Below are 14,155 nucleotides of genomic sequence, written 5' to 3' on the forward strand. Positions count from 1 at the left end.
TGTATTCACTCCTATTGCACCGAACTTCCTTCCTCCGGCGCTGTGTTCCCGGCTCACCGCCCCGTGAAGCGCGTTCCTGCCCCGGCCGGGCAGCAGCCCCGCGGGGCCCCGGCTGGGCGGACACCGGGAGATCCGGGGAGCGGCGGCCCCTTTGTCCCGGCTCCATCCGGGCCCCGCCGGCCGCGGGAGGCGGCGCGGCCGGGGCCGGTCGCCACGGAAGTGCGGGCGTGGGGGCGGGCCCGCGCGTTGCCAAGGAAGTGCGTCAGGGGCGAGGGGCGGGGCCGCGCGCCGCTTCCGGTGCCGCGGGAGGAGGCGGCCGCGCGGCTCCATGGTGACGGCGCAGGTGAGTCCGGCCCGGCCCGGCCCGGCCCGGCGCGCTCCGCCGAGCGCCGCCCTCGCAGCTCCCCCGGTGCCGCGCCCGGGGCGGCCGCTGCCGGTGCAGCCGCTGCCGCTCGCACGGGTGGGCACGGCCGCGCGAGGGGGCGGGAGGCCCGGGCTGCTCGGGGCGAGCCCGCGGGCGGCGGCCCCGCTCGGGCCGGTGTTCCGCTGCCGCCGGTCGCCCCGCGGGCACGGCCCGCTGGCCCCGTCCCGCAGACTAGGGGTCCGGTTTGACCCCGGGACCTCGTCCCCGCTGCGCCCGGTGTCGCGGCGGCGAGGGCGGCGGGTGATGCTCGGGCGAGCCCGTCACCCGCAATGACCTCGGGGGGCCGGTACCCGCTGCCTCCCGGGGGAGGGGGACGCCCGTGGGGTGACGGAGGGTGGCCACGGGCACCGCGTGGAACAGAGGTGGCACACGCCAGCCCGGCTCCAGCAGCGGCACCGGGGGTGTCCGGTTGGGTCGGTGGGGAGGCTGGAGGAGGGCGGCGGCGGAGGGAACAGTTGGCTCCCGAAGGAGTAAAAGGCTCACGCAGTTCAGCCCAGACATCAGGAACCCACAAATATCCGAAATTAAACTGCAGGAAGCCATGGATTTTTTAAGTGGTACCTGGAGATGTGCGGAGCCAGGAGGGAAGGGTTTAGGCAGCGTATCCAGAAACTTCCCGAGATCCTTAAACTTAAGCCGGGAAGGGGAGAGGCCTCAGGACTTCAGCCCACCAGCGGCCCACAGGTGAGTGGTGGGTGCCCGGTGGGAGCGCGGTGTTCCCTGGGCACGGCTGGCCAAGTGCTCTGGTCCCGAATCCTGGAAGTTCCTGGCGAGAGGCGGTTCCCTTCGCCTGTGTTCGGGTTGTGGCATGGCTTGTTTTTTCAGGCACAACCTTGTGTTGACTGAAATAAAACTGCTCGGATTTCTGCCCACCCTCCCCTCCTGGTCACCTGCGGCACATCTTCGAACCCATCCACCTCAGCTGTGACCTTGACTCGTGGGGACCTGGCCCAGGTCGCTTTAGGCTGGACTCATTTCATTCACAAAGTGCCCTCCCAGTGGCAGAGGAGCTGGTGGCACGGCGGCCTTCCCAGCTCATCCGGCTGTCCTCGTCCGGCTGCTCCGGGCAGCTCGAGCGTTGCCGTGGGGTTGCTGGTGAATGCAAACGCTCCCGACTAATCGGGTTTATGTTTCAGTCACACACTTGGGTGAGTCTGAGAAGAAACATCATGTGTTGTGCTTCCAGTAAACCTCACAGCAGTAGCTGGAATAATGGGAGCCGGTTCGTGGTGGGTTGTTGTGAAAACAACCCAAATCAAGGGTAAAATAAGTGATTTGTGACTCTGAGAAGAGGCTTTTGGGTGAAACGGGGGAAGGTGCCAAATGATTGTCAGCTCACGCTGGTGAGATACACCCGGAGGAGCCGCAAATGACACGAGTTTTGTTCAGTGTGTACCTCTGCCAAAGGCGTCGCGGCGGGGACGTGCTGGATGTTTCACTCCTGACTTCCTGGTGAGTGTCAGGATGGAAATACATGCTCTGGAAAAAAAAAAAAACAGTCTGTGTGAAGATTAACTTAATTTGGATTGTTTAGTGTCAGTCAGCGTCCCTCACAAAGCAGCACTTCCCATCAAATGGGATTTGGGATGTTCATTCCATAGAACACGCCAAGGCTCTGCTTTTCAGCGTTCCTGCCGAATTTGGGTATTTGTCCGTGTGAACATGTGCTGGATTGATGCAGGTTAATGAAGCACCGGTTGTTACGTGAGCTTTCAGAAAACAGTTGTCTCTCGTGGACCCGACCTGTGGGAATACCGCAGCGGGTATGGAAGGTGTCCGTGTGTGCAGTTAGTCGTGGTGCTTAGAGGGAGAGTCGCTTTTTATGCTCTGCCACACTTGTCCCCACGTCACATCTCCTGTCTCTGCTGGTATTCCGGAATACCTGTTCCTCCTGGCTCAGCAGTAAGGTCTGGAGTGGTCAGTTAAGAGGGAAACGTTCAGAAGAAATCCGAAATTCCCGTAGCAGCTCGAATTCGCTGTGCAGGCTGTGAGGTACTTACTCGGGATGGTTGTCCCATTTGGTGAATTCAGTGCACGTTCCTCATCTTCCTCCCAGTAGCTACCACATGCCGTCATGGGAATAGCAAGGAACAAGGAGTTTTCCTTCACAAAGCCAAGGAAATTCCGAAGGCCAGGCTGAGGTTTCTGTACAATTCTTGAACTTGTTTATCTGTTGCTCTCGCGGTGTTGTTTGGAGCGCGGATTGACAGTCTGGATATTGGGCTGGAAATGTGCTGCTTCCTTTCGCAGTCCTCTCGCTCTGCTCCTGAAGTTCTCCGTCCCTGCGTTTGGGAAGCTCTCCTGAGATGTGCAGTTAGCGAGTAGAAAACACTTGGACAAAATCCATGGGCTGCTGCAGATCCAGCTGGGAGCGGAGCAGCGAGAACGTCCCGAGGAGGCCAGGCGGAACGTGTGCCAGCCCTGCCTGGGGTATCCAGCCTCTCGTAGCTTTACGTGTCGTTCCAATTGGCAGCAGGATCTCAGAGCTCTGCCTGAAAGATATTTTGGGAAAAGAAAGCTTTTTAGAAATCACACCGCGTTCCACAGGCCGTGCTGTTTAGATCTTCACTTTGGTGGGAACACAGTCCTTTTGTCCCATTTGACATGGCAGCTCGTGGTGCGGATGCCCAGGGGGTGCAAGAGGGTTTCCTCCTCTCCGCCCAGAGTCGTGAGGAACTGGGATCTGCAAACTGGGTTTTGTGCAACGGGAGTTCAGATTGCTGCTGAATCTCCTAAACCTGATTCAGCTGGAGCTCAGAGCAGGAGCGTGGCGTGTGTTTTGTTAGGTTGGTGTGCTTGGGCAGAGCTGGCTTTTGTGGGAAATCCCGATAAAAGGGTGCTGCCAGAAGAAAAATAACAACATGGATGTGCGTGAGCAGTCGTGCTGGAAATAGCTAAAGCAAGCCTGGTTGTCTGCAGTTTCCCCGGAAAACCAGATGCGTGAGTTCAAGCTGAGGGAGGCACTGGGACAGGTTTGCTCAGAGAAGCTGTGGCTGCCCCATCTCTGGAAGTGTTCAAGGCCAGGTTGGATGAGGCTTTGGGCAACCTGGTGTAGTGGAGGGTGTCCCTGCCCATGGCAGGGTGGCTGGAACTAGATGGTCTTTGAGGTCCCTTCCAACCCAACCCATTCCATGATTCCATGATTCTAAGGCACTGACGAGGGATTGCAGGACCCTTCCACAGAGGGTGACCACGTTACAGAAAGAGGAGGGTGGGCTGAAGGGCTGAGTGCTTCATGACATTTTTATAAGTGATTTGAAAGGAGCTGAAACTCACCTTCAAAACCTGAGCAGGCACATCCTGGCAGGTGTCCCCTCACACCCTGGTGGCCTCTGGTTGCCTGAGCATTAGTTGAGGCATAATGCAGATTCATGGAATCATAGAATCATGGAATGGTTTGGGCTGGAAGGGACCTCAAAGATCATCTAGTTCCAATTCCCCTGCCATGGGCAGGGACATCTTCCACTACACCAGGTTGCCCAAAGCCTCATCCAACCTGGCCGTGAACACTTCCAGAGATGGGGCAGCCACAACTTCTCTGGGCAACCTGTTCCACTGCCTCACCACCCTCAGAGGGAAGAATTTCTTCCTTAGATCCCATCGAAATCTCCCCTCTTTCAGTTTAAAGCCATTGCCCCGTGTTCTCGCACTACATTCCTCCACCTTTGCAGCTTTCCCTTCTGCTCCCTGCTGAACGCGAGCGAGGAATGCTGCTCCCTGAGTGTGCTGGCGGTCCTTGTGCGAAAAGTACAAATGCCAACCCAGCATTGACTGGCAAGTTGGGAAGTGGGACAGAAGGACAAGGAGCCGTGGGGCCGCGGGATGCCGTCGGGAGGAGCGGCTGGGCTTCCCTGGGCGCTCCCGGGCTGCGGCAGTGCCCTCGTGGGGGCACAGCACGGGCCAGACGGGTGCCCTGCAGCAGCACGCACCCTCGCCCCGCGGCAGGTCGGTGCTGGAAATGTGCCTCCTCGTTACCCCCGGATTTCGGAGCCCCTCTCCCGGGGCGATTCCCTCCCCTCGCTGGTTTGGTTGACCATGTTGGCAGGCGCTGGGAGTCTGTGCTCCGTTCGGCTGCTTTGATGGTTTCCTTTGCAGAGAGCTGCATTGCAAGACTGTGAAAACTGTCGTGTAGCGATTATTTTTCTGCTTGATACTCGGTAGAAAGGAAAGGGAACATCAGTTTTCCCAAGTGTGGAAATGCAGAATACTCAGGGGCTGGGATGCCCGGATTTAGTGATTTTATCTTGAATCCCCGCTGCTGCTGCAGCCCCGTTACAGATGTTATCCTGTAAGGAGGCTTCTAGAAGGGGACTTGAAAAGCGGAATGCACAAGAGGGAAAAAGCATTTGGGAGGCATTCCAGGGAACTGCTGCTGTTTAAGAAAACCCAGGCGTAAGTTTTAAACCTTCTGTGGCAGGATGGTCCTGGTGACACATCACATCACATGTATATTACATATATGTGTAACATAAACGTCTCAAAAATATGAGAAGGTTTTGTCAATGCATAGGAGGCGTAAGAACAGGCAACTCTGAAGATACTGTGTGTATAATTTACAATTTCTCTTGAAGTTTGGTAGGTTGGTGAAGCACGTCGAGCACCTGACTGATTCCCTCTCAAGAGCCTGAGCCATGTGGAGAGAGCAAACCTGCACTGGGTTTTCAAAGTCTGAGATTTAAAATCAAAAGGCTGCCTGCAAAGGGAATCGATGGCACAGTATTATACTGTTTTTATAAACAGCATTAAAAGCATTATGATTATTTTTAAAGATCAAGAAAAGGATCTCTGCCAACTGTAAAGGTGTGATTCGATGCAGATTTTTTGCAGCAGAGCTTGTAGAAATGACCCCGATTGATGGACGGGCCGTGGTACAATAATCCTGGCTCAGTTTTCGCGTCGTACGTTGGTTTTTTTCTCCAAAATCCCTCGCAGCTTAACGAGTGCAAAACACTGCTCGAATAGATGAGTCAGGTGTTGGGCTTTGTGAAAAATGGTCATCTGCAGAGAACCGCCTTCACGTGTTCCTCCTTTGTTTCCGTTCCAGGTTTCTAGCACGGGCTCATCCATCGACCAGGTCGCGCCAGCCACAGGCCTGCTGCCATGTCGAAGCTGAAGAGCTCCGAGTCTGTGCGGGTGGTGGTGCGGTGTCGGCCGATGAACAGCAAGGAGAAGACGGCTTCGTATGAGAGAGTCGTTAACGTGGATGTCAAGTTAGGGCAGGTCTCCGTGAAGAACCCGCGGGGATCATCTCACGAACTGCCTAAAACTTTCACCTTTGATGCTGTGTACGACTGGAATTCCAAGCAGGTGGAACTCTACGATGAGACCTTCAGACCTCTCGTGGACTCTGTTCTGCAAGGGTTTAATGGGACAATCTTTGCCTATGGGCAGACTGGGACAGGGAAGACGTATACGATGGAAGGGGTGCGTGGTGATCCTGAGAAAAGAGGGGTCATCCCCAATTCGTTCGATCACATCTTCACCCACATCTCTAGATCCCAAAATCAGCAATACCTAGTTAGAGCTTCTTATTTGGAAATATACCAAGAAGAAATCAGAGACTTGTTATCAAAGGATCAGTCCAAGCGGCTGGAGCTGAAGGAGAGACCAGACACGGGTGTGTACGTTAAGGATTTGTCCTCCTTCGTCACGAAAAGCGTCAAAGAGATAGAGCACGTCATGAACGTGGGAAACCAAAACCGCTCAGTCGGGGCCACCAACATGAACGAACACAGCTCTCGATCTCATGCCATTTTTGTGATCACTATTGAGTGCAGCGAGCTGGGGCTGGACGGAGAGAACCACATCCGTGTTGGGAAGCTCAACCTGGTAGACCTGGCGGGCAGCGAGCGGCAAGCGAAGACTGGAGCGCAGGGGGAGAGGTTAAAGGAAGCGACTAAAATCAATCTCTCCCTTTCAGCTTTGGGCAACGTTATCTCTGCCTTGGTGGATGGCAAAAGCACACACATTCCGTACCGGGACTCAAAGCTGACCCGGTTACTTCAAGACTCATTAGGTGGCAATGCCAAAACTGTGATGGTGGCCAACATAGGCCCTGCCTCTTACAACGTGGAGGAGACTCTGACAACACTGAGATACGCCAACCGTGCCAAAAACATCAAGAACAAGCCACGAGTGAATGAGGATCCTAAGGATGCTCTGCTACGAGAGTTCCAGGAAGAGATTGCTCGGCTCAAGGCGCAGTTGGAAAAACGGTCTATTGGCAAAAGAAAGAGGAGGGAAAGGAGGAGAGATGGTGGGGAAGAGGAGGAGGACACTGAAGAGGGTGAGGATGAAGGAGACGATAAAGATGACTATTGGAGGGAGCAACAAGAAAAGCTGGAGATTGAGAAGAAAGCGATAGTTGAGGATCACAGCTTGGTAGCAGAAGAAAAGATGAGACTGCTGAAAGAGAAGGAGAAGAAAATGGAGGACCTGAGGCGAGAGAAGGAAGCAACAGAGATGCTGAGTGCTAAAATCAAGGTAGGATTCTTCCTTGTCATGCTTTTCAAAAGTAATTTATTTAGGCTGTGGGGAAAAATAGCAGGTTTCCCAATTTGGAAAGATATTTCAAAAGAAGTTTCCAGGATAGTGGTTTGTGTTTAGATCAGAATTTGAAATTCCTTTCATTTCCACCATTAATTACATCTTTCAATATTCATGAGTCGTTTCATTGTTCTCATGTGCTGATCTTGTAGGATCTCAAGCCATCAGCACCATAAAATGTGGTGATGATACATCTCTTGACACGCTGTAGCACAGAAAATGCTGAATTCCGTCACAGATCATGAACACGTCTTTTCCAGGAGACCATGTGTTTTGGTTCTCCAGCTTCGCCACACGTTGCAGCAATGTGTAATTCTAAGCAAGTTATTGTTTTATTAATCCCACCATTTTATAGGAATTTTAAGAAACAGTAATTCTTGTAGCAGCTGACTTGAAAGAGAACGTTAAATAAGGGAGCTGCCCTGAAGGAGCTGTATCCATAGGACAGAAAGTTACGTTCTGCGGTCACTGAGAGAAACTTCTGACCTTGGTTTTTGCTTTCAGGCAATGGAAAGCAAGCTTCTGGTGGGAGGGAAGAATATTGTGGATCACACGAACGAACAGCAGAAAATCCTGGAACAGAAACGACAGGAAATTGCAGAACAGGTACAAGGAAGAACGTTTGCTGGTTTGTGTGAAGAGCACAGCTGCAGAACTTCTGTAAACATTGTCTTAGGAGAAACCTGTAAGAAAATTTGCCCAGGGTTAACTCTAAATCGGTTGAACAGCAAGCATTCATCTCAAAAGAGGAGGGCAGGGCTTGTGTCGTGTTTGTCATTGTGTGAAACACCCAAAGAAGGTTTGTAGTAGTTTTCCTCCAGCTTTTCACGTTAGGGATTTGTGTCCTGTGTTGATCGGAGCGGTCTGTAAGTGAAGAAAGGATTGGAAGACCTCAGAGAGTGAGAGTTCAGCAGCGAGCTCGAGGGAGGGATGTTTACTGGGTGCTGAAAGTTTATTTTCTGATGTGCATTTTCTGTCGGTGATTCTTTAAGTGCAATGACTGGTACGAATTGGTAAAAAGGAAAAAAAATAGAATCTAAACATGCCATTTGACTCCTTTAAGTGAAGCTCGAGCACTTATTCACACTGTCTGATTTTAGTAGCAGAGTAAAGACAGAGAAGAGTTAATGCTTCTGGTATTCCTAAGGCGAGAGACAGGAAGAACCAGAAGCTAAAGCAGAAGCCCTGGAACCCAGGGAAGCAAAACCGCCCTGAGTGCAGGTTTCACGCGTGCCAGCCCGGAGGTGCCGATGGAATTGTGTCTTTAATATTGTACGTCACGTTCTGCAGAAACGTCGGGAGCGAGAGATCCAGCAACAGATGGAAAGTCGGGACGAGGAAACACTAGAGCTGAAGGAGACCTATAGTTCTCTTCAGCAAGAGGTGGACATAAAGACCAAAAAACTCAAAAAGGTAAAAGGAAAATGATCCTACGTCTGGTGAGTTGGGAATAAAATCACGTTGTGTGTGAAAGCGAGAGGAACGTTGGCACGTTACGATTTTGGCTCTTGCTTTCTGTTCCAGTTGTTTTCCAAGCTGCAAGCTGTGAAGGCAGAGATCCATGATCTCCAAGAAGAGCACATCAAGGAGCGCCAGGAACTGGAACAGACCCAGAATGAACTTACCAGGGAACTAAAGCTGAAGTAAGTCACGTCACTTCATTGCCTGCTAGTAACTGTAACGGAGATGGTTCCTTTGGGTGGGGAGAGACCCCATTGCACGTGCTTGTGGAACAAGATTTAAACGGGAGAAGACTAAAACATTCCTCCTTTTCCAGGCCTGCATTAAGTCAGTGGGAGAGGAGCAGTGGAGAAAGTAATTGCTAACTGTTTCTTGTGTATTTCCCATTTTTGTGGTTGCATGTAGGCACCTGATCATTGAAAATTTTATTCCCTTGGAAGAAAAGAATAAGATCATGAACAGATCATTCTTTGATGAAGAGGAAGACCAGTGGAAACTGCATCCCATAACCCGTCTGGAGTGAGTGTACTTCTCGTCTTTTCTTGGGGTGGAATCAGAGGTAGGTCACAGAAAACCCTCTAGCTCTCCAGACCAAGGTACCCCAAAAGAGGGATTGGACTGGGGATTTAAACCGGCCCTCTAGAGTTCATAGCTTCTGGCTTCACAATCAAATTAAAAAAAATTTGTTCCTCTTAGCAGGTTGAATAAAATAGGAATGTACAAATAGGAAAATTCTTGGAAGATTAGGATATGTAATCATGCGTGCACTGTTAAAACAGCGGTCAATTCCTATCGTATTCCTTTCCTGTTTTAGATAGGAAAGCTCTCAAAAATAATTATTATTACAAGAGCTGTGGCTAGATCTGGGCTCTACACAGAAAGTTCTCTACAGCACATTTAGAAAGTTGGGTGCAGCTGCGATCTGAGTAGTAAAAATACGTAGAAATCCTCCCCTGTGTGCAGGGAGCAGATGACACGGGATAACTGTCTTACCTTCTTGTCTCTGGCTGCAGAAAGCTGTTCCTGCAAATGCAGCCTAGGTGGTTTCTGCTCTCCTGAAACATATTCCTGTGTGGAATTTGCAGATGTTTTAGCTCATGAACTCCAAGAGGAGTCTTTGGTTTTGGTGTATAATAGACTGAGTATCCATTTTTCTGTAGTAACCAGCAGATGATGAAGAGACCAGTCTCTGCTGTAGGATACAAAAGGCCACTGAGCCAACATGCCAGGACGTCCATGATGATCCGTCCGGAGGCTCGGTACAGGGTAAGCCCCGATGTGGTTACAACCTTCGTGTGTTCACCCTCCTGACCAGGGGAACGTGAATTTCGAAGGAGTGTAAGTTTTCAGTGAGATGGAAATTTGTACAGCGTGCTGCATACATTCATAAAGTACTTCAGAACAAGCTTCTGGAGGGAAAAGAGACAATTTGGATGAAAACCTGCAGACTTTGACTCTTCTTTTACTGTCTCAGGCAGAGAATATCGTATTACTGGAGCTCGACATGCCCAGCCGAACGACGAGAGACTACGAAGGTCCAGCCATTGCTCCCAAAGTTCAGGCGGCTCTAGAAGCAGCTCTGCAGGACGAAGACGAGATACAGGTGGACGCTTCAACCTTTGAGAGCACTTCAAACAAAAATCTAAACCCAGGTGAGTTGGGCTTTTAGTGAGCAGGCCAGCCCACGGTGGAGGTGCAAGTACAGTTGCTGTCAGCGCTTCTCAGCAGGAGAGTTAAGGCGAGCTCGGCTGTAAAGCAGAGAGAGAGAGAAAGGAACATCGGGCCAAAGAGAAAGCTGAGGCTGAGTAGGAAATAAATGCAGTAAAAAAGTTCATCTTTGGAAGATTAATTTTACGAGTAACAGGTGACGTTGTTGGGTTTTTTTTTGTTTATTTTTTCATTTTTACTTCTTCAGGCCTAAAACTGGAAGGAAATCAGGGGGATCCTCTTCAGCAGGCACCCATAGTTCTCAGCTCTACCCTCAGTCCCGAGGGCTGGTTCCAAAGTAAAACCAGCAGCTCCTCTCCAGGGCGCCAACAGCCTTTGCCTTCTGAGAGCAGAGACGTGAAAACCTGCGGAGAGCTCCCCGCCAGGCTCCAGCCCCTTTCCCTGGAGATGGCCTCCTTGCTGACTGACTGACTGTGCCAGTCCAGGTGCGCTGAGCCGCAGGAAGACACGTGTTTGCAGTTCAGCATTCGGCCTCTGTGGGAACCAGATTTTAGTTAGGAAATCAGAAATGCATGAGGTACGTTAAATGTGTTAGAAGCCATGGGAAGCATAGGGATCACCTCACGGCGTCACCGTCTCTCCTTCTGCACTGGCTCTTTTGCTGCACTGGGCTTTTTTGCTGTTGGGCAGTAAGAAGACAAGAGTTGAAAGTCATCTCAACAGAACCACCGCTCCAGAGCTCCATAGCGAGACCCGAATGAGGCTGAAAAGCAGAGAATCTGTTCAAACTCGACTAGGTGCATAGTTTTTCCTCTTCCTGCTTGAAAGACTGGCATCGTCATTTGGGGTTAAGAAGTTGGTCTGAACAGGCAGGATGGCAGCGGTCAGCAGGTGCTCACCACCAGGTAGCTGTGCCTCCCTTTAGAGCTGTAGGACAAGGAAGGGGGCTTGAAAGCAGCTTTGTGCTCTCTAGGAAGGACACAGGAGGAATTGAGTCCTGTCCTTGTTTACAGGTGTAAGTAAGAGCTCCCCTAAACTGACCTCCTGCAGACCTCACCCCTGCCAACAGGAACCACCTTGTCAAAAAACACACCTGCATACCAGTGCCAGCTCCACGGCTTTCTTCCTCTCTCTTGCCTCCATCTTCACCCCCGGCATTGCAGACCAGTGTCCGTACGAAGTCTCTGCGCTGCGGGGTGGCGTTACCGCCCTTTTCCCGCATCTCCTGCACTTCACGGGAAACGTGGCGTGGGCTCAGAGCTGTCTCCCTGGCGGGCTCGCGGGGCTGACTCTGCTCTCTCCTCTGGGATGGGTAGAGGGGAGAGCGCAGTAACGTGGAGCTGCCCTTCAGCGCACCCTTCTTCCCAGTACGGTCCCTTTCCGCGGTGTCTATGGAGGTTCCGTGTTCGGTACCTTTGTGCCTCGCCTGTCCCACGTTAGCAGCTTTCCCTTTGCACCTCCCAGCCCAAGCAGAGCCCGCTCGAGTGAAAGCACAAGTAACCGAGTCTGGGTCATGGCATCTGGTGTTAATTCCAGGGGTTTTACTTTGAAAACCAGAGAGGAAGAACTCCTGCTTTTGATGGTCTCGTCGGAAAGCTGCCCTGTGGCTCAAGCGGGCCCCTGGGATGCTGCAGGCTCGTGTGGCAGGGCAGAAGGAGGGGGAACTGCTGTGCCAAGGACGGAGTGCGGTGTCCCTGTCTAGTGTCTCAGCTCATTCCCAAGTTTTAGTTCACTGTACATCGAGACTCGGGATGTCACTTTTTCTGGTTGCTGTTGGCTGTCATCCTACGAACCTTTTCACTGACGACTTCCTCCAGGCTGACGTCTGTGAGTGCGTGGGGACTTGCCTGGTTTCAGAAACGCTCTGGCGTGTGGACTCTGCCCTGTGTGCTCGCTAAGCGTCCGCTGAGCGACGTCACCCAGGCTGGAGGGCTCCGTCCTGCCTGACCCCACGAGCGGGAGGACCTGAACGCTCAGCACAGCTCACCTCTGCATCCTGCGGGCACGGTGCCCCGGTGAGCCAGCTGCCCAGGTGGGCCCAGTTAAGCTCTAACTCGGCTGCTTTGATTCATGGAGGGTTTTTCTGGACCACAAGATTAATATATATATATATATATATATTAGTTTTGGGGGAAGAAAGAGGAGTTTGCTTATAGAGAGCAGGCGTCTGACAAATTTCTTTTGCCCTGAACATGGAAACCTGGTGTGATCTTCCTTTTTATAAAGCACTGTTTATGTACAGAGAGCCTTTTAGTTGGCTCTCGTTGCGTAATATAATGTCACCTTCTCTTCCCTCTCCTCCCTCTGCCTCCCTAGCACATAATCTTCTGTACTTTTGACATTTTAAAAGATGATTGTATGGTGTAAGTGCTCAGAGAATTGAAATTAAACAAGGGGGGTCTAAAACCTGAAATAGCAACAAAATATATAATCAGATATATGTGCATAGCGATGTACCATGTATGTTTTATGTGAATATGCATCCACAGACACCTCTGTGTCTGCACATGCGCACACTTCCTCGGTCGCTGCTATTCCGTAGGGAATTCTGTATTAAAGTCGTGCTGGAAACTCCCCGTGTAGCAGGACCGGTACGGTGGAAATGGCGGTGCAAACCCAGACTGTCCTTGTTTTAGTGTTGATAAGCTGCTGGCTGATATGGCAGAAAGGCTCTGCTTTTAATTCTGTAGAAGTTCATTAGCGAGGTGCGAGAAATTCAATAGGGTGGAAAAAGGATGAAACTGCGTATTTAGTCATTGTATTTAAATTGGAGATTTGGTTAGTGTACTCGTGGGCAACCTCAGGTTGGCACAGAAGCTCCGAGATTCTCATTCCGACGGACCTGCCCTCGACCAGATACTCAGTGGCGCTGATATTAAAATAAAATATGTTGTCTTAAGCTGTCCAAAACATACTGAGCTCTGGGTTGAAGTTTTTAAGAAGCATTCCTGCCACGTTTTGCCCTCTCTGGGTGTTCTCTGAACCACCTGGCACTCCTGCAGGCTGATGGCCAAAGACAGGAAATCCAGCCGGCTCCTGGAAGAGGCCCTCGGACAGCACGCGCTGTCATGGTTTCTTCACAGGAATGTTTAACGTCCTTCTTGGCTTGGCTCGGATCTGTGTAATGGCATCTTTTTTTAAAAAAGTGACATGCAGCAGAAGCTGGCCCTTGGCCCCGGGAGCAAGCACTGCCTGACGCGGAAGCGTAGGACTTAAAGCACTTTCCGAAACTCCTTGCCGTAGGTCTAGCGCCTGTTTGGAAGTGTTTGCATGCTGCTTGGGTCTGCTGGGACACACACCTCTGCCCCAGCACCGTCATACAGACCCGGATCAGACCAGGCTCATGTTCAGCGTGGGTTTTAGGTGCAGGAATTCTGCCTTCCCTGAGCACAGAGTGCGTGCCGAGCGTCTGGGAGACTCCGGTGATCCCAGCTCTGACCTCTCCAGTCTGCGGTGGTTACCATGCACCGGGCTTTCCGCGGCTCAGCGCTGGAGACACCAGTGATCCCAGCTCTGACCTCTCCGGTCTGTGATGGTTACCATGCACCGGGCTTTCCACAGCTCAGCACCGGAGACACCGCTGATCCTGCTCTGACCTCTCCGGTCCGCGGTGGTTACCGTGCACCGGGCTTTCCGCGGCTCAGCGCGACTCTTGCAGGTGCTTCTCCTGTGGTAAAACACCCATTGGAAAAGATAACCTGCAAAAGCCGGAATGAGATGCAGAGATGGAACTGAAATGAGAACACTGGTCCCGTCCATGCGGCACTGTGCAGGTTTAACCCTCTGTGGTCCAGGCTCTCTGTCTTTTTCAGTCCCCAGCTGTCCTTAGGAGAACTCTTGGAGATCCACCATCTCCACCTTAGGTGATCTGTAGACAAAAGAACCTGTCAATAGTTCTGTCCATAGTTTTACAGCTTGTATTTATTTGTATTTTATCATCTCTTTTACCTAGCAATGTAAAGCGATCCCAAAACGCAACGTGTAATAAAGATTTATCGCATCTATCAAAACGCTCCCGTTTTCCATTCTTCATTTGCAATTAAGTGACTTCGCAAT

The 14,155-nt window shown here is 51.6% G+C and overlaps 1 protein-coding gene across 2 annotated transcripts; it reads left to right on the forward strand.

The window, feature by feature from the left end:
* The first annotated feature begins 305 nt into the window (after positions 1–305).
* Positions 306–13,910, forward strand: KIF3B (kinesin family member 3B). Of its 2 annotated transcripts, none has more exons than XM_086622858.1 (9): positions 306–343; positions 5,469–6,907; positions 7,475–7,576; positions 8,261–8,383; positions 8,495–8,613; positions 8,837–8,950; positions 9,592–9,697; positions 9,906–10,083; positions 10,347–13,910. In XM_086622858.1, exons 2-9 carry the CDS (start codon positions 5,525–5,527, stop codon positions 10,568–10,570), a joined length of 2,349 nt encoding a protein of 782 aa, XP_086478984.1. In that variant the 5' UTR covers positions 306–343; positions 5,469–5,524; the 3' UTR covers positions 10,571–13,910. The 2 variants fall into 2 exon arrangements, with proteins under 2 accessions (XP_086478984.1, XP_086478985.1); XM_086622859.1 differs by having other exon boundaries at positions 9,906–10,087; positions 10,347–10,475.
* Positions 13,911–14,155: the final 245 nt, after the last annotated feature.

Source organism: Tauraco erythrolophus, chromosome 18, assembly GCF_009769465.1.
Source record: "Tauraco erythrolophus isolate bTauEry1 chromosome 18, bTauEry1.pri, whole genome shotgun sequence".
Lineage (NCBI taxonomy): Eukaryota > Metazoa > Chordata > Aves > Musophagiformes > Musophagidae > Tauraco > Tauraco erythrolophus.